The sequence below is a fragment of the Carassius auratus genome, chromosome 32, assembly GCF_003368295.1.
Source record: "Carassius auratus strain Wakin chromosome 32, ASM336829v1, whole genome shotgun sequence".
Classification (NCBI taxonomy): Eukaryota; Metazoa; Chordata; class Actinopteri; order Cypriniformes; family Cyprinidae; genus Carassius; species Carassius auratus.
The window spans coordinates 13,582,807-13,602,778 of NC_039274.1; the positions used below are offsets into that span (position 1 = coordinate 13,582,807).

Genomic DNA, 19,972 nt, shown 5'->3' on the forward strand with positions numbered 1-19,972 from the left:
TTTATTCGGTTTGGTTGTCTTAATTCTCATGGTCTTTAGGGTTTTGAGAAATAAAAATTGGTAATACTGTCTAATTTTGTAACAAGTGATGTGACAATTGGTTATGTATCGTATAAAAGAGGTTTTGATGAATGTAACGGTTGGTTTTTCAGCTGAGTAATTAGTAAAATAATAATCTGACTTTGGGTCTTTGTTATTAGACCAAATAAATTGACATTCATTAGTGAAAACCATTCAAATACTCAAACAGTACTGAGAGGAGTCTTCTGGAGAAAAACAACAACAACAAAACAATGAAAGTGTGACATTCTGCTCTTTCATTATTTCATCTTCACCTGTTAAATGCATGGCTCAGTGAGACTAAAGAACAACAGCAATCGATGGCCCTGGCGGTCACAAGGGAAAACAGCCAGACTATCAAACTAGTAGTGACTTGCTCTAAATGAAACAAGTATGGAGTCGCACTCAGAGATTGTTCATTTGATAAGCAAAGCAAGATTAATCTCCCACTTGAAAATGATATGATATGAGATTTGTTGCAAATGCATGCTCTCTGTTATGCCGTTATTTATTTTCTTCTTTTCCTATCTTCCGTTCTTTATATTCTTAAAAGAAAAAAGTATTTTGTATACAGTACAAGTCTGAACATACGGAATCAATAGCAACTACTAAACTATCAAAATGCAATAAACTGCAGGTATTTAGGTGTGATACAGCTAAAGTGTGATGTATACATCTGAGCCAGCATAATTATACACCTTCACAAGCCCAACATTTTATTTGTATATATACACCTTATTTTAACTCACCATCATGCCCTGGTTAATATTATAATTATTTTAATTCTACTTCTTCTCCACCCATGCTAGGAAGTATATTGGACAACTATTATTTTCATTATAATTATGTTTTTAGTATATTAGTAGTTAGGCCATGATTCATTTAGTTTGCAATTATAATGAAGATTTAGGTCCTTATCTCTACTTATGTACTTACCTTAGTCTACCTGTTTATTATCTTTAGGCAGGCAAACCATGCATGTGGATATATTGGTTCTGAAATGAGGGCCTGACAACACACAGACTAGTGGCCCTGCAATGCTATTGTTATGAGGTGTGGATGTGTGTGTGCGTGTGTGGTATCATCTTACTTTCCCAGGGGATCATCACATGACTGGTTAGCTTTCTGCTGATTGGAAGAGAGAACTGGAAAAGACAGGAGCCAGAGTTTCAAAGCTCTGAATGAGAAACACATGGAGAGAGACAGAGGAAAGGGAGTGAGTGAAACAGAAAGAGAGAGAGAGAACGAGACTGACTAAATCCTGTTCAGTGAAAGAGGGGGAGCACATTCACACCCTTTAGAGGACTCAGTGAGAATCAGAGTAACACACTGAGATACCATCTTCAGTCACGGGAAGGCTGCCTCTCAGTGAGGAGATTCAGAGAAACAAATAAACATGTCCAGCTCAATCCTGCGACGACATTCCAGCAAAAAGGGATTGGAGAACCTCCAGAGGTCAGATGATGGTGATTTGTATGCATGTGTGTGAATGTGTTTGTCTGTGGCCATTTGGTCAGAGTCTTTGGTCTACATAGTCACACCATTCTTTGCTTTGAGTAGCAGGGCTAGATTATGCTGCAGTTTTATTAAATCCTGTTTCATGCATCTTGACTTTTACAACCTTAATCATGACTTTTAAACTCTTATTGTGCTGATAGTGATAATATGTTAACTAAAAATGCTGAGTTGCACCAGACAGTCATTAGGACAGAAAGCTTTTATCAGGCAGAAGAGAGGGGTCAAGAGGGGGAAATGGAGCATGAGTTCTTCCTGCTGTTTATCAGTTCCTCGGGGTGTTTGGGGGGGAGGGTTAAAGTTATTGTGGATTGTTTTGCGGTCACTTAGTATTTCATCCAAATTCTATGTTCAAAGAATGCATGGATATGGTAACAGTGAGACCCAAATCATCAGGCCGTCCCAGAGGTTCTGAGGGTAGATGATTGTGTTGTCTTATAGTTTTGAGAGATGTCGTGAAATGATAATGTGTCTGTCCTTTAGGATGTGTCTGTAGTTAATAAAGTAAAATCTGTACCAAAGCTGTCCCAGATGGCTGTTGTTCACACGGCACATGGTGAGTCAATTCATGACATCATATGAAATTGCAGTGACAGGCTTCAATCGCTTCTTTTATTACTGGATTTTTCCTGAGGGTGGTGACATCATCAGATCACCCCTGGCTCTAAACCTGCCGGATCTGTGATACACAGCAGCCGCCCCCTCCCTCTCTGCCCTTAGGACCCGGAGCAACTCTACTCTGCTGGAAAATTTGAGCTGCTCCACCACCCAGCCATTCTCACTAAGTTTATTCAACAAAGGAAAGAGTGCAGTTATTATTGATATTATAGATTCAGGCTATTCTGTATTAGTGCTTGCTATGTTCAGATTCAAATGTTTAAGCAGAATGTTCGTGTTAAAGAATTTGACTGTTGCTCTGATGTATGTTGATTTTCAGCAGCCATTTCTTTAGCCTTCAGTAATGCATTCTTCTAATAATAATTCTGCTAATAATAATAATAATAATAATAAAATCTTACCTACATTTTTGAATGCTAGTTTCAAACTGTTTCTATTTCTTCTCTTTTATATGCTGGCTTACTCTGCCAACCAGCAATGAAGTGCTTAGATTGCACATTAGAAATAGTGTGTAACAATAAGCGTGCCTTTGTTGCTCATTCAGGACAGGTTAAATAAAATATTAGCAGACAGTGCATCAGTTCCCATAGATGTCTGTAATGTATCTAATCTATAAGCGTATTAAACTAGTGGTTTCATTGATGAAAACACAGAAATATTTTTTGATCTGTAAAGAAGAATAAAACTGTCTGGTAATCATCCACTGCTGCACAATTATTGTAAATAGTCAGTAAAAGTGTTTCTCTGCAGATTTAATTGTGACAGTTGTTTTGTTTAGTTCTCGTAATGTAAGTCTCTGTAAAGGAAGGCAGTGAGCCATATCCTGTCAGTGGTAACACTTCCTGTCCATGTTTGACTTACTTCCTGTCCATCTCTGACCCTACCTTCTGTCATACGATCCCTATCGCTATTATAGTCATGGTGTTATATTATTGTCTTGATCATTTGTAAATTACTGCCTGAAGATTTACATCACAGTATAATGCATAAAAATCCGGTTTACCTTCATGCACAAATGCAACATTCATGAATTGTCATAATTCTGTTCCTAAACATAGAAATTATGAAGATTATGCCTAAATTTGTATTATACTTTATTATATGCAGGATCACTGTTCAGCGCAGCCTGGAGGATGCGGAAGAAATTGAGAGAGAACAACGACGACGTGCAAGAAGCAGTTCCTCTACTGAGCCGTCTCAACCCACTGTGACCCCACAGGACAGCCCTCGCACTGCACAGCCTCAGGACAACCAGTCAGTTTCAAAAACACTTCAGTCTTCCTGAAGTACATGTGTCTTCTGATACTGTGTGTGTGTGTGTGTGTGTGTTTGTTTTGTTACCATGGAATCTCAACCTCCAGATTCTGGCTCAAGCCAACTTTCTCTGTCTAACTCTTTGTGAGCTTTCTTAATCTGTTTGTGAGTTTATATTTGTATACGTGTCAAGACCACACCTGTTCTTTTGATTCAGACACTTATTCTATTCTATTCTATTCTATTCTATTCTATTCTATTCTATTAACATACTCAACTCTTGTAAGCAGACTTATTCTTATATTGGCATCCCAATTAATTCTGGGCAATTCTGAAGGTGTTTCACTGTTTGTTAGGCATCAGAATGATCTGGTTTCAATCTGCCCATCCTCTTTGGAAGTGGACGAAGGCTTCAGTGATTGGACACATTTGAGCAGACACAAACAGGGACAAATGGAACATAAAGATGTAGAAACGCATCTCAATGGCTCCCGTGACTCAAAACAGCAGCTTTGTTCCAACTCCGCTCAGCAAAGTAAACGGCATGATATCAATGTGTTTGACAGCACCCCAGTCATAAAGACACGACCCTCCCTTTCAAATCAGCACAACCAAGATGAGGATGGTGATGATGAAGACTGGGGTGCCAGAGAGCAGGAAAGAAGAGATAACATTAACGCAGCAGAGGAGGAGGAGGGAGAGACTGGACGGTGGTGTGCAGAGGAGGAAGATCCAATAAGGGTGAAAGGACATGGGTCATCTTTCTGGAAAAAACAAAACCAGAGCTGTGACATGGATGAGAAGGTATGATATTTAAGAAGGCATTTAACAAGATAGCACTCAAATAATACTTTTAACCCTTGAACCCTTAACTCAGTCATACACCAAAAACCAGAAGTGCCTACTGTAACTACTGCATGCAGTGAACATAAATGCTTCTTCCACAGAGAGAAAATAAGGCAGAGATGAAGATTTCCTACACCTCTACTGTACTCCTCCAACAGAATGGGAGACAATACAGTACTAATGGACAAGAGGGGAGGAGAACAAATGACAGGTACAGGCACAGACACACAAACCTTAAAAAGACTTGTAAAATATATGCAGTTACAATGAGAACAAGGGTTAAAATATGTATACAGTACAAAGTAGCAGGGGAGACTAAGCTTAAACCAGTCTTACACTTAAGTGACTTTAGGAAATGAATATGATTGTAATGTAGTGTTTTATTGTTATGTTTTATAATTATTCACTGATGTATATTAGGATGGATATAAAGATCTGAAGTTAACTGTTGCTTGTTGAGGGATTGACTGTTAGTTCACGTTTCAAAAAATTGTAAATCTCTGAATGACTGTTTGTGAGGAGCTTGTTCATCTGATTCCTGCCAATCACAATATTAAGGCCAATATGATACCGCTGACCTCACTTGTCACACCAATGAGCATTCATCTGGTATCCCACCTCCACCTTACTCCACTTCCATTTTTAGTCTCTTCTAGGGATTCGGTAGAAATGCATCTTTTATATGTCGATTATGCCAGTTTTACTCAAGCTCCACACTCACATACACAGCTTTACATTTTTAATTGACTGTGATGATATTAAAAAACCATGTACAGTTAAATAAAGGCAAGGATGGCATCTTTAAATGGAGCCTTCCCCTTGAGTTGCACGCAAACACAAATATACGGCATGAGAAGTAATCCGATTGCCAACAAATGATTTGATTCTTTGAACGTATTGCTCAAAAGATTCACAAACCCGGGAGTTGGATTGAATTAGTACGAGGAATCCTTCACTGAATCAGACAGCAAGGTTATGAATCAACATCTGACATACTGTGTGGAGACCATGACCTCCAGCATTGTGAGAGTTACCCTCACAATGCAATATCCTCAGCACACTGCAGGAGAACAGTTTGAGAAGAATGTGCCAATGATTGGGCAGCGATAGAGTTATGTCGATATTGACTCTGTGTTGAGAAATGACATGAGAAATCAGGTGAGTTTCGCAATTTCCCCAGAACAAATCTCCTTCCTGAGTTCAGCCTGTTTAATCTTGCTCAGAGAACTAAAGATACAAAGCAACATGGACTCTTCGGTCGATTCAGCAGCTCTCAGCAGTGCAGTGAGGTAAAATAATGCATGGGAAGTAAAATCATTTGTTCACAAGTTGCTGCTCTTCATGAATCTCTTTGTGTTTAGTGTGTCTGAGGAGGTGTTTGTGAAGAGCAGTGAGGAGGACCAAGAGCACAGACAGGAGACAGGAGATCATGAGGAGACTCATGAGGAGGTGCAGAAGAGGATGAGAGAGGAGGAGCGAGAGAGGAAGAGAAGGGATGTGATGGAAAAGCTGAAGAGGTTGAGTATATCCAGTGCAGATCCAGAGGAGCCCTTCAGTCCTCTCAGCCCCAGGAGCCCCTCCTACATGGTATGACATCATCGTCATTAGACTCAAAATCACATTATAATTAAAGATTCATTACAGATATGTCCACATATGCGTCTTAAATAGAGTTCAAACATTAATATGGTTTACTTCGTCTCCTGTCGTCATTTTAAATTGCTGCTGACCTGGAATCATTATCTAACTCACAGTTGTTAGCTGCAGAACAAATGACAATATCTGCAGTGATTAGTGTTTTATAGAGTTAATGACGTGTGCTTTCATGTTTTTGCATGTGTAAAGGGTGTCCTGTAGGGTTTAGCTCCAATTCTTTCTAAACACGCCTGAACCAGCAAATCAAGGTCTACAGGACAAGACATATGTATTACTGTGAAAAAGGAGAGACCAATTAGTAAAGTCATGACATCAGTGCATAGAAGAGAACGTTTATGGGACAGGTCATGTCAGATTTTATTTTCCGATTTGAAATACATTATTTAAATGTGAGTTTGGCCAGCAGCATTTGAGATTTAAGTATTTCCCAATTCAAGTATATAGGAGTTGGTCTTGCATGTAATAGCTGCCCCGGTGGTGTTACAAATTTTCCTGCAAGTGAACAGAATTTTATAGTTTACACTGACTTTGTTCAGGATTGCTAAAAATACTTATAGTCACACAGGTTAGAGCTAAATGTGGTCTGGTTTGTATATTCATGTTGGGACAATTTTTTACATCATTGTGCCCAAATCAACAAATGTCTCCAATGATAATAAACCTTAAAAACCTCCAATGTAGTAACTTATTATGAGGAAATAGCTTGATTTAAGAAAACTTCAGAAAGGGAATAAAAAATGGCTCATTTCAATTAATAAAACTGCAAAAATTCCTCTTACCTTTTTAAACAATAGGGTCTGTTGCACTTCGACTAATGAGAATGGGGCAGGGCTATGCCTGGGATGGGGCTGAATGTTCAGGAAATTTATTTGAAAGTTATTTTCGCAGTGAATTATTTTGCTTTACCATTTGGCGATGCTTGTGGCACAGAAATGACAATCTCAATGATAATGGTAGGTCCCTGTCTGAAATAAAACATGATATACTGTAGAACACATGTGTTTGTGCATTGCCCAGTTGCATCTGGTGTCCTCCATATGCTGTTTACCTGAATCAGACGTCTTCCATATGCTATGTTTGGTTCTGGTCTTTTCCTTGCAATGGTGGTGTGGGTTGTGGGAGAAAGATGCCAGAACAAGAAGCATCTGCTTTACGTTGCTGAGGTGCTTTGTGTGTGTATGTGTTGCTTGCTGGTTTCAGGCTGAGGGTGAGGAGTGCCAAACAGAAGGTACAAGCTCGGTGAGTTGCTTACTTTGTGCATGTGCATGACAGCATTAAATTGCACGTTAGAATGTTTGTGTGTCTGCTACTGTGTTCCTTATCTTTGCTTTATCTGTGATTATAATTGCTTATAATTGCTTTGTTTTGCATTTGCTCTGTTTATGTCTATGATCAATTTCCCTTCCAACTTACTTTTGCAGTGTTCTGATAAAGATCATCCTGATATACTGTAGAACTTTAATATAAGAATGTTTTTGAGAGTCTCAGTATGCCCCAGATACAGTATATACATGTGGGATTCATTTTAAAGCAACAGATCAGTCAATATACACTTACTGTAAGGTGATGACAATTTAGAAATATAAAGGAAATGGGTGGCAGGATTAATTTTTTTTTTTTTTTTTGGCAATTAAGGCATAATATCATGTCAAGTGAAACTGAATCTTGAAAGGCCTAGACACTTTTTGTGGAAGAAAGAGAGGGCAACAGGCTGCAAGGATTTACTGGATCAACAAAGAACATGAACAGCCGGATACAAACCCCTCAGCAATGAAATTATGAAATAAATCTGCTTACAACATCAATGGGTTAATCTGCCCTTCAGTATTGAGTCAAACTTTTGACAGAGTATGGTTTTACTATGTGCAATCATCATCCGTTACCCGTGAAGTTGCACTGCATTGCACTTTTTTTTTGTTTTTTTTGCTCGTTGCCTGGAAACATTGCACAAAATATTGCCTTAAGGTTTTTTCATACTCAGTGGTGTAAAGATTCACAAATACTCTGAATCTACTAACTAATAAATGTTCTTTTCACCTACAGATTACTGAGAGGACTGAGTCTCTAAACCGCTCCGTAAAAAAACAGTAAGACTTCAGAAACACACATACACACTGAGATGAAAGGATACACGTGATTTAATGTAGGACTGTAAAAAAAAAAAAAAAAAAAAAAACCCCTCATAGTATGGAATGTGAGGAAAAAGCAGATGTGAATTGTTGTTTTTCTGTGCTGTGGTATGACTTCATGGGTTCATCGGTATTTTCTCCTTGATATAAACATCACTTATGAATGATTCATTCATGAATGAACAACTGTTTAAAACATGGTTTACATTTCAAGCAGGCTGGTAGACATGATATGACATGTTTTCATCTGTGTATCCTTCTCCAATTCACTAAATATAAAATAATGAAGGATTTGTTTAGTCGTTCTTGCATCTCGGAATCCAATTTATCACTGGGTATTCTTTTCCACATTGTTCATTCTGGTATGAGCTATAAACAGTATACTTCACAGAGCCTTTGATTGTGTTTCACACTGCTTTGAGTCATGGTGCTCTTCGTGTCCATGCTTGTTCTGAGATGGTCTGTGTCTTGAAAGAACAGTGGCACTTTAGATAATGTTTCATTTGTTATTGAAAACAGGAACAGCATAAAGAAGACCCAACCTCCCACGATCATCTCGAAGTTAGATGGCAGACTGGAGCAGTACAACCATGCCATTGAGGTGAATTACCTTCACACATGCACTTGTATAATGTCAGTTTCATAATTAAACCTTCTGCATATATTCACGTAAATACACCTGCATGGCTATTACTGTATGTTGCTGCTTTAGCATGAATTTCTTCGCACATGAAGCTCTTATTACCACACACCCAGTGCTTACAGTACATTCACCTGCTCTGATATTTACCTTTCTGATCTCACTACAGTGGTGCTTTCAGACAACCTGCATGCCCAGGCACTTCCTCTCATTCTGATTTGCTCAAACATTTTTGTTTTCAGCCGGTTCTGTTTTCCTGCCACCTAACCGTCAGGAAACGTGTAAGAGCCCCCTGGGAAATGTGTGTATTGAGGAACCGGGTGTTACTGTGCTTTTATTGCGGAGAGTCAAGCAGGTGTTTCACATGTCCCAGATAGCATAATATTTTCGGTCATTATATGTGTGTTTTGGTCTGTGTGTGCAGGAGTCCTGTAAAGAGGGCAATGTAGTCAAGGTAATGGACGTCCCAACACCACCAGAACCTGTATCTGCTCGGAAGACCCTGTTTGAGGCAGGAGAGGCCTGGAATCAGAATTCAACAAAGGCTGTGTCCTCCAAGGTTCATACAGTCACAAAGATCATCCTCAGTTTATCAAAACATTATTTATTTATGTTAAAAGGATAATTTACTCACTCTCATGTCATTCTAATCATGCATGGCTTTCTTTTATTTCTTTAGAACATAAAATAATATATATTTTTTGAAGAATGATTTTTTTTATTTAGCCATTCAGTGGAAATCATAGCCTGCTGCAAGGATGACTTATTTTTGTAGGCCAAGAGCCGTTAACAAGTTAGTATTTTAGGACTTCCTGTTTCTATATTCCGGAAGACGTGTTTTTTTTTTTTTTTTTTTTTAGTTAAATGATATTTTATCATTTTATTCTACAACAAGCTTTTACTTGTTTTGAAAAATGAGTAAATGGTACCTCAGAGGTTGCTGGGGACAGAGGTTATCAGTTGAATACTCTTCATATCACTAGTCTGCTTTCACAGCCTCTGTGTGTTTATAATCACACTTTTGCAAACTATTATAACTCAAAATTTCAGAGAAAGTATTTTTTTTAAGTGAAGACTGAAAGAGTTGTTAGTCGCTTGGTGATGGTGTCGTGAGAGGGAACCAGTATAATGCTGAAAGCTTCCAGGTTTACCTACAAAAGTATGTTATCACTGCTGCGCTCTGTTAGGATTCAGTGTAGTTTTTGGACCCCAATGACTTTCATTGTACGCACAATTGTTAATATTATAATTTTTTTCAATTTATGTTATACAGAAGAAAGTCATAGAGATTTAGAATGACATTAGGGTAAGTGAATCTTGAAATAATTATAATTTTTGGGTGTACCTTCCCTTTTAAGGCACCAGATTGTTTCCTCACAGAGACTCATATTGTGTTATTAGTTGTTGTTTAGTTACTATAACTGAATTTCTGTTCCCTTGTGACATGAGCATACAGATATGTTGCAGATATGTTATTCTTCATCATTCTGGTGTGACTGTAAAAAGTAAGTGAATGAGTAATTTAATGAATAAAGGATGACTAATTACTCTGATTCAGGATACAGAGGGAATGAAAGTGGGTGTGGCAGATCTAATTAACCAATGGGTGAAAGGAAACAGTGATGTCAGCACCAAGAGCTCCTCCTCCAAAGCAGCTGTATGTCTATATAATGTTTATATTCTAAAGTTAATTGCATTTTTTTTATCCAGCCGATGGTACATTTTTCTTCTGAATCCGTTGTATCCTCTATCTTATTTTAATTAATCTTTAGTTCTCTTCTTTACACTTTTCTTGTGTCTGCTGTTCTTCTCATCATTTTCAGTAAGGTAAACAATTCCTATTTCCTTTTTCTTTCCATCAATACTTTATAGTTAAGTGGAACAGATAAAGTGAATTTCTTTTTTCTTTTTTTACTAACTGTTTGTATGTTTTCTGGATACAATCTATGGAAAATATGAAAGATGTTGTAAGGTTAAAGTTCATGCTGTAGCAAGTCATGTGATGGGAGAGAAAAATTGAAACAAGCTTGTGGTTTAAGGACACCATCTAGTGGTTATGACTAAAATGAACCTGTTAGACTGACTGCAATTTGAATTATATTAAATGAAAAATTATTATTTTATAATAGACAATTTTTTTATATTTATTATGCCATTTCTATTTCTGTTTATTATGCCATTTATTATCTTTCTTTGTGTGTGTGTGTGTTAGTGTCAGGATGTTAAGGCTGGTGAGGTGCGTAACATAAAATCCATATGGGAGAATCTGGGAGACGCCTCATCACAGGATAAACCAAATGCAAAGGTACATCATGTCTCCTCATGGCACTAAACCATGATCCACCTTTCTCTAAACTTATGTTAGGATTTAATTGCGTTCAAACCAACCAATGAGCAACATGCATCAGTTCTTATAAACATCACTGGAGTTTGGCTGTTCACAAGCACAGGCTCATTCTCTAGTAATCTGCTACTTTAGATTAAGTAGTACTTTAAGGGATACTCCATACCAAAATGAATCACTTGCTGCCCTCATGTTGTTCCAAACACGTAAAGTCTTTGTTCGGTATCGGAAGCACAATTTAATATATTTTGGTTGAAAACCAGTAGGCTTTTTTCTGTCCCATAGACTGCCAAATAAATAACAGTGTCAAGGTCCAGAAAAGTATGAAAAGCATTGTCTGAATAGTCCATCTGCCATCAGTAGTTCAACCGTAAAGTTATGAAGCGACGAGAAAACTTTTTGTACACAAAGAAAACAAAAATAACGACTTTATTCAACAATTCTCTGTGCCTCTGTGTCTCTCGAAATCAGCATGGTGTCATTTTGGCAAATCTCAGCGTACACTCTTCTGTATCAGCCTCGGCACAAGGATATGTTTTATTACGTGTATTTACGCTTTGGTTTGAAGGAAAACAGCTCATCGGTGCAACGCGGCTGATATGATACATATAAAGTCATTATTTTTATTTTCTTCATGTACCAAAAGTATTCTCGTCATTTCATAACGTTACAGTTGAATCACTGATGACAGATGGGCTATTCTGCCGATGCTTTTCATTCTTTCCTTTTACGGGTTTGGAATGACATGGGGGTAAGTGATAAATGAAAAAAATTTCATTTTGCGGTGGAGTAACCCTTTAATCACATTGTTTTTCAAGGTTTTACAAGGCTGTAATTTGACCTTTATCTTTTCAGGGAGTTGCTGGGAAGAAGTGCAAATTTGTTGAGAGTGGGCACGGGAAATATGAGAAGGTCTTCATTAATAACGACGCAAACTGAAGAACAAGTAAGACATTTAGTTTCTTTATTAAAATATTTTTAATTCAAAATAACAAAATATAAATTCAGCATTTTCATTACTACACAGACGTAATTTATGCTTTACCAAAGTAACTAAAATATGATAATGTGCTGTACATGAGCTGCTGCATATCTACAAAAACAAAAAAATAAATACATTTCACATGGCTGCCGTCACACCGGTCAGTCTAATCATCCTCAGTACTCATCACAATGAACAAGAAAATAATCGAAGCTTGAAATCACTTAAATTTATTTTGAAATGTTTTAGAAAGAAAACATCCAACACTGGTTTTAAGCTTTAAAAAAGAAAGAAAGACAAGTTCAAAAGGGTCATATACGGTACGTTTTAATCTAAATCCATGATCAAGATTTTTTATTTGTTTATTTTAAAGGTCTCTCCTACCTGTTCTAGTTATACTTTTCCTATTTTCCCTCTGCCCTTTTTTTAAATGAACAACACCACCATCATGCCATAAGTCATTCTGAGCAGGGCTCTTGACGCCGCTCAAAACATCACATTCTGAAGCTCTCTATTCTAAACATGTCTGCTCGCACCACGCGCCTCAGCTGACGTAAGCAAACCTAGACCCAGGATCCATTCCCCAGATGCCACATCACACTCTGAGCCTCTTTCCTTGTTTGATCATTCTCACCATTACGTTTTCAGCCCTCGCTCGCCACATCCTGAACAGCTGCACCCATCACTCAGCAGGAATGCACTAGGCCTCCATTTCTGCTGACCATCCCTTTACTTGCACTGCTCAGAGCAGAGCACAGTGCATAGCTTGTTTGTCTCAATGCTGATGATTTCATATAAAAAAAGGAAAATAAATTGACAGTGCTAAAACACTACATAACTGTATAAATTGTAAATGAATTGTAATTCTAACTAACTCTTAGTTTAAGCTTTACACTGTGCATTTGAAATGCAATCAAACTGCTGTTTTTCCTGTAGATGCACCGAATCCTCTGGCTGTTCTGTTGAAGTCTTTCGGCTCTTCACCTTGCTGTTTGCGATTCAGCAGCCCTCTTTCAAAGGCTGTAGCTATTTTGTTGAGAGGTTTCGCAGCTGCCTCCTTCAGCTTCCGGGCATCAAAGCGCGGACTGTAGAGAAGGATGGGCAGGCGGTGGACGAAGGATGGGACTAACTGGCCATCCTTCTCAATGTTTTTCTGCTCTCCTTCCTCGGTTTTGTTGCTATGTATTTGTTTCATAATTTTCTCCTTTGTTGCAAACATATGAAAAAGTACAGCGTCCCACATTTTTGTTGCCCTGGGATCATCTTTCTTTTTTACCACATCCTGTCCACCCAATGACTCTTCTTTGGCCCCTGCAGATTTGTCTTTGCCACTTATTTTTATATCTGTTTTCTGAGAATTTTTCTCCACCTCAGACTCTGGAAAACTGGGGGCTTCAGGTTCAACCACCATGTGCTTTTTCAGCCTTGTCCAGCCACTGAGCTTGGCCTTCAGGCCTTTGGGTTTCTGAGCCCCCTTAGGTTCATTTAGTTTCTTCTGATCATCTAGTGTGGGCTCAGAGAGAGTCTCTTGGCTAAACTTGCCATCATCAGTGGTGACAGCCTCGTTCTGTTTTTCAGTTTCTAATGAATCTTTTAAACACTTTTGAGGTTTTGAGGTATCAGACTTAAACACTTTGACCTCAGCATCTATGACAAGATCAGCTTTTGAATCCTGAGCATGGTGTGCCTTTACATCCATATTAGATGCTTTGGCTTTTGTCTGGTATTTAGCAGAGCTTTCTTCAGATAAAGAGAGTGGTAGAGATTTGGCAGCCTTGAGAAGCATGGCGGCAAGACTATTGTCTGCACTTGGGGCTTTTCGAAGAGACTTCATATTTGAACACGGTGAAGGCTTTTCCATATTCGATTTGGTGTCATGGTGTATGTTATTTGATGGTTTGATTATTGCATTTAAATGTCTTTGTTGTGTTAGTGAATTGCTTAATTTAGATTTGTCTGTGTCTTTAGCTGCAGCTTTGAAATCACTGTTTGTTTTATTAAAGTCCTGTAAGTCTGAAGCCAAATGGCACTTTTGGTTTGGCTCTTTTTTATTAGCACTTAGGGCTATTGATCCTTCATTGCTGTTGTCTGGTTTAGAAGATTTATCCACTGCCAGGTGGGTGACTGGGGCTTCAGTGCTAGGCGCAGGTGAAAATATCAGTACATCTGGGGGACTTTGGATGACCTGTTTGTTTTGTTTGATGGGCTTGGAATAGATTTCACATTCATGTCATGTTTCTGTTTCTGCATCTGCTGATCTTTGGTTTCTTCAGGGGTTTGATTGATTTTAGCAATGGTTTTCAAGGAGGGAGGTGTTGAATCTGGATTTATTATAACTTCAGTTTTATTTGCTTCTGATTTAGAGTAAACTACAGGATAAGATTTATCTGATTTTGCAAGTTGAGATGGCTCTGGTTTAGAGTGACTCAGAGTATTAAACATATCTGTTTTAGCGGGAGTTGGAGGATTAAGTATGTTTGATTTGCGCAAAACATCAGGACTGTCTGCACTAGATATACATGTGGCTTCAGGTCTGGATATTTCTGTCTTTGAGGGGGCTGTAATGATAGATGCACCTAACTTTGAGTGAGCTGTAAATTTAGTTTCCTCTGACTTTGAGAGGGCTGTAGGCTTAATATCGGGAGGGACTTTCGTGTAACTTCTGGTGTCTGCAGATGGCATTCTAGAGTCTGTGACATTGGTTGAGTTTGTCGTGATTTGATTGAAATCTTCAGTTTTGGTGTTTATGATACTGTGAAGTTCATTACCTTTATTGAGAGCAATAGAAGAGTCACAGACAGTGGAGTAAGTCTGGTGGGTTTCTAAACATGACATGGTTTTCTGCTCTTGATTTGCAGAAACTTGTAACTGCATTGCTTTCACTGACGCAGGATTAAAACTTTCTGTTGGATATATAGATCTGTGTGCATTCTCTGACTGCCCCGTTTGCAGTGGGATATTTTGAACTGATAAGAAATTCTTTGTTAACAATCCGGTTGTATTTGAGTTCGGAATATTTGATTGTACCAGGGGAAAAGGGTAAGTTGGCATTTTTTTCCCCTCTGCTGTAAAAGGAGGGGAGGCTATGTCTGTAGACCCTGCATTTAGTTGTCTAGGTGCCTCTGCTAAAGCAGTGGGGTTTAGGGCCTTTCTTAAAGGTGTAGTTTGAAGCCCATTGTGCATTGTATCTTCAGGATTTAAATCTAGATATACTGGTTTTACTCCAGAGATTGTTTCTTGCTCTGGTATTTCTGTAGCCGAAGTTTTTAGTTCAGTTTTGTCAGTTACTTGTACCATTTCTTGGTTTGTCATCAAGATTTGTGAGGGCAATTCAGCCACTGAAGTATGTAAAGACTCTGAGGATTTCTCTGCATTGAAATTAGAAATAATACTGAATGTTTCTTGTGATGTCTTGGTTGGAGATTTGATCATGTAATTCTCATACGCCATGTTTTTAAAGTCTTCTGGTACTTCAGGCTTAGATACAGAAGGATCACCATGTGAATTCACCTTGATTCCACCATAAGCAATATATTCAGCAGGTGTTAAACCGTAATAAGTTGACTTTGGTTTCGAGATGTTAATATCATTTTGTGATGGCCTCTGGTTGCCCAAAAACCGTGCTGGTGGTCTAGGTGACCAGTATGCAGGCATACTTGGTGTTTGAACGTTTCGGGAGTGTACAGGCGTGGATGTCTCCTGAATGATATCTGTTGGAACAGCCTTGGCTGGTGTCATTATACAGGTTTCTGGAGTTCCAGTTTTAGTCATTGGATACTCCTGTGGAACTGTAGATGTAAGCACCTCACATGCTCTAGAGCTTGTCTTACTAGCCTCAGCAAGGGTCTTGGATAAGGAAACCTCACATTTAGAAATCCTTGGTGTCAAGCATTCCTCAGAATAGGCATTAGAAATAAACGTTTTGGGTCCTGTGGTGAACACAACACCATTTGGAGTGGAGCTCCTTATTTTATCCAAAACAATTTTTTTCAGACCATCATCATGGCCAACTGCTGCACTTTGAGCTTTTACATTAGTCGATGAGGGAGGTTGGAGCAGGTGATTTTGAGGCATGGGCCCCTTTTGGTTTTCTGTAGAAATCATTGTTGTGGATAATGTAGAGTTAAATGTAAACAAGGGTTGATTATCTGCAGAAGCCTCCAAAACAGGTCTTTTTGCTCCTGTAACTTGGCCTGCATCTGTATTTATCTGGCAAGAAGGTGTTTGAGCCTCATACAGCATCCCTACATTTTGTTTAACATCTATCACTGAAGTTTTTGCATTAAATGGTGCTCCTCCTTGAAAGGTTGAACCACATGTCCAGGAGTCCTGAATGGGTGGCTTTGATATCTCATAAAAGGAGGTTTTTGGAGTATAAATCCTTGTTTGTGGAAAATCTGCTATTTTCTCCGCTGTGGAAATCTTGAAGTGTGACCCAGCTGTTTCCATGACGTGATTACATGTGGGAGGTGTGTGAGTAACAAGTGCAGGTGCAACATTTTTATATCTTTCCCTGTTGGATTGGCTCACTGGAACCTGAGATATGGGTTGTGTCTGGTAACCTGAAGCACAGGCCAATGTCAAATTTGGAGCGGGAGGTTGAACTGGAGCCAAAGGGGGAGCTTGTATTTGTACTGAGGCTTGATAGGTCTGTCGTTCACCGAGTGTGTCATGCATCGTCCCTGCTCTTGAGGAGCTGGACTGAAGCGTTTGGCTGAAGGCTATCTCACAGGATGCATCTGGGTCAGCATCTGTGGCCTGCTCTGAGTCATCGTCAAAAAGGATAGATGAGCATGTGTATAGAGGTGCTATCTGGTGCTCCAGTGATTGGGCAGGGTAAGAGTATGGCTGTGCAGACAGTGTGGGCGTAGAGCTGTAGTGTGAGCTGTTGGCAGGGTATAAGTAAGGGGAGGCAGAGTGACGGTAGAAAGGGCTGCAGGTGGAATATTGAGAATCGAGGGTCCTGCTGAAGAGAGGGCTTTCTGGAGTCCTTGGAGGGGTGGAGGGGTCACTGTGCTCCAGGTCAGGGCTGGCCTCATTTACTGGCGACAAGTTCGACCTGAATGGGATGGGCGTCTGAGAGGAAGAGCCGACTTTCTTCTTAGCACTTTTCTTCAGGAGTTTTTGCAGACGGGCATTGCCTGGCCCTGGTTTTGGCAGTAGAGGAGGAGGGTATTGCTGTGGAAGCAGATTAGGCTGACTACCATAACTTAAAGCCATCAGCATTTCAACACCTGCATTAAAAACAAGCCACAAATAGAGGTCTGGGATTAAAAATAAAACATCGATTCAGACTGAATGCTAACTTTGGCTTTAAACTTGATCCCTATTTTTCCATATGAACTATGAATTTCACTTCACTCCAAAATATTCAAACAGCTGAATGACATCATTTGGGATTATGCATATACACTGTAAACATGATTTTTCACAGTTTTAAATAAATAAATGAAATAAATTGTATATATATATATATATATATATATATATATATATATATATATATATATATATAACTGCCTGCTCTAAAAGTTTTTAAATATATATTTTTTCTCTCTCTTTAGTTGGATGCCAATCACAAAGATGTCTGAAGACAGGATGCTGATGATCATTGTCCTTCAGTTATTGCACTGTAAAAAATTTAAACCCACTAAAATTGAAAACTTGTTTTAATTGCTGCCTCAAGCTTTAAGTAAAATCAAAGTGGTGCCAAGGCCACAGACTAATGAAGAAAATCAAGTTGAAACTTTAAAAAACGAATATAATCAAGTACAAGTGACAGAAATTAATGTTCAAAGTGAAATGTTTGGAAACAGAGATGCTGTTGTAATGATGGAAAAATTATAGTGGGGTTTTTAGTTATTGTTTAAAACATCTCATTTATGTGTAAACTTTAAATCTAAATGTGTCCAATCCTGCTCCTGGAGAGCCTCTGTCCTAATTTTGGTCAAAACAAAAGTATTTTTCCACTTACACATATATTACATCAGGGTATTTCAGTTGAGTGACTGTCTAAGTGTTTAGTTCAGATGGAGGAACAACACCAGTCAGTATTAAATACAAAATGCAGTCCTGAAGAGGGTATCAGAAATGATCTGAGCTGTCATCTTAGAAAGTGCTATATATTAATTTACTGAAAGAATGTTTTTTGTCAAAATGTTGTATTATTTTTTATCTGTTAAAATTCTCTTTTTAATAAGCATTTCATGGTGAATGTTTTAGCCTCTCCATCCTACTCTCGTTTTTTGGTTATTTTTCTTCCCTCATGAATTGTTTATCCATATAAGTGAATACTATTCTATTAAGTATCATTACACAGTCAACATATGTAAACCAATCAACTAAGTGACTGAGCAGTGGAAGGTGTATTTGTCACAAAAAGTCCAAACTTATACATTTTGTATAAATGTTTTGTCTCTCTGTCCATACTATTGCAAATCTGTCCTCTTCAGTTCCATACTTTTATATGAATTTATAAATTCTGCAACAAGAAGTCATTTTGTAGAGAGGTAAGTTTATTACCTCTGTTAATTTAGGTTGATGAGCATGCATGACACTTGCATAATATGACAGAATTGACTATACAGAATTTCACCAAATTAATATTCTTGCAAGTAAAACAGTCTGTGACTCACTCTGTGTCTGTGTCTGAATGTATTCTGTTGCCTGTGTGACAGTAGTGTCACTGAAATGTGATCATAAGCTGCTTTACATTTTATTTTTGCTCACTGAATGACTGCACATCCTGAAGCCACAATAAGACTGGAAAGATAAACACCCCAGCCTCAATTCTCACACAACAGCATAGATATGAAGATGATACTAATTGATACATCCATTTGAATCCATTTAATAATTCACAGAAGAACCAATACATTATTGCATTATATCTGACTGTTAAGCATGTTAACCTGGGCGACTCAATTCCCTGGCAGATTAATGAACTGTGCTAAGGTCTGTGTGAGTATATGCTTCCCTAAGATCTGTGTGAGATATCTGAGATAAGTGCTGAAGAAGTAGAGACCTGAGACATGCCTGATTTAGACTCTATTTCCCTGTCCCCCAACATAACAGAGAAAAGACTTCATGCTGAAAGTTTGCACTGTTAGCAATAGTGTATTCAAATACATGCAACTGCAGTATTATTATTATTATTATTATATTTGTATTAATTACTTCCAGGTAAGATGCTAGTAACTTACGGTGAGGCTAGAGATGAGAGATGATGCTGATCTGCAAAAGCGATGAACAGACAGACATGAGATGGATATCAGTTACCGCAGTACTGTACAGGTACTACACACCCTAGCTGTGCATATTATATATGTCAAACAAAGACAAAAGCACCTTTCAATGGTTTTAAATCAGGCACTTTGACACTTTAGTCAGCACAACAAGCTGAGGCCTAATGTCTTTCACAGAGCCAAAACAAATCACACTCACACTATTAATGAAAGTTCAATTGTGCAGTTTTTCTTACCTGTGCAAAATTTACTGTGCAGTTAAGTGTGCAGCTGAAGGGTCCAACTCCAAATGTGTTGGCGGAAGATTAGTAGAACAGAGCAACAGGACATGGTGACCTACCCCTTTTCCATACCAAAAATAAAACTCCTTGCCTTGAATTCAAGCTGCACTCTGACAGCCAGTGAGCTGTAACCAGGCAGGGGCTTTCCACTTCACCTGAAACCCGCTGCATGCGCTCGGTTATCAAAAGTCTGAATGCATGTCTTTTGAAGATCGCATGGAATTGGTGTGATATGCTGTGGTAATAGTGGTAACTTGTCTGCCAAAGTCTGTTGGCATGTTTTGTTCGGGGCATCAGTATAGATTCAGGTATGGATGTTAGAGGCACAAGTTGCATGTTTGTTTGTATGTAAAAGAACATTTGATTCACATTTAAATGTAGAGCATTAAAAAAATTTTTTTCA

General features: G+C 38.4%; 1 protein-coding gene and 1 long non-coding RNA gene across 5 annotated transcripts; one reads left to right on the forward strand and one right to left on the reverse strand.

Moving 5' to 3' along the window:
- The first annotated feature begins 1,241 nt into the window (after positions 1–1,241).
- On the forward strand, positions 1,242–18,679 carry LOC113051629 (lymphocyte-specific protein 1-like). Of its 4 annotated transcripts, none has more exons than XM_026215530.1 (14): positions 1,242–1,515; positions 3,301–3,447; positions 3,804–4,251; positions 4,395–4,504; positions 5,517–5,582; positions 5,655–5,880; positions 7,150–7,188; positions 7,993–8,036; positions 8,598–8,679; positions 9,143–9,277; positions 10,277–10,375; positions 10,931–11,023; positions 11,918–12,008; positions 17,609–18,679. In XM_026215530.1, exons 1-13 carry the CDS (start codon positions 1,457–1,459, stop codon positions 11,999–12,001), a joined length of 1,632 nt encoding a protein of 543 aa, XP_026071315.1. In that variant the 5' UTR covers positions 1,242–1,456; the 3' UTR covers positions 12,002–12,008; positions 17,609–18,679. The 4 variants fall into 4 exon arrangements, with proteins under 4 accessions (XP_026071315.1, XP_026071318.1, XP_026071316.1 ...); XM_026215533.1 differs by having other exon boundaries at positions 4,014–4,251; XM_026215531.1 differs by lacking the exon at positions 7,150–7,188 and having other exon boundaries at positions 1,243–1,515.
- On the reverse strand, positions 17,085–19,818 carry LOC113051652 (uncharacterized). The gene is made up of 3 exons (XR_003276932.1): positions 19,525–19,818; positions 19,247–19,277; positions 17,085–17,278 (listed from the first exon to the last, which is right to left on the reverse strand). It is a non-coding gene; the product is annotated as an uncharacterized LOC113051652 (long non-coding RNA).
- Positions 19,819–19,972: the final 154 nt, after the last annotated feature.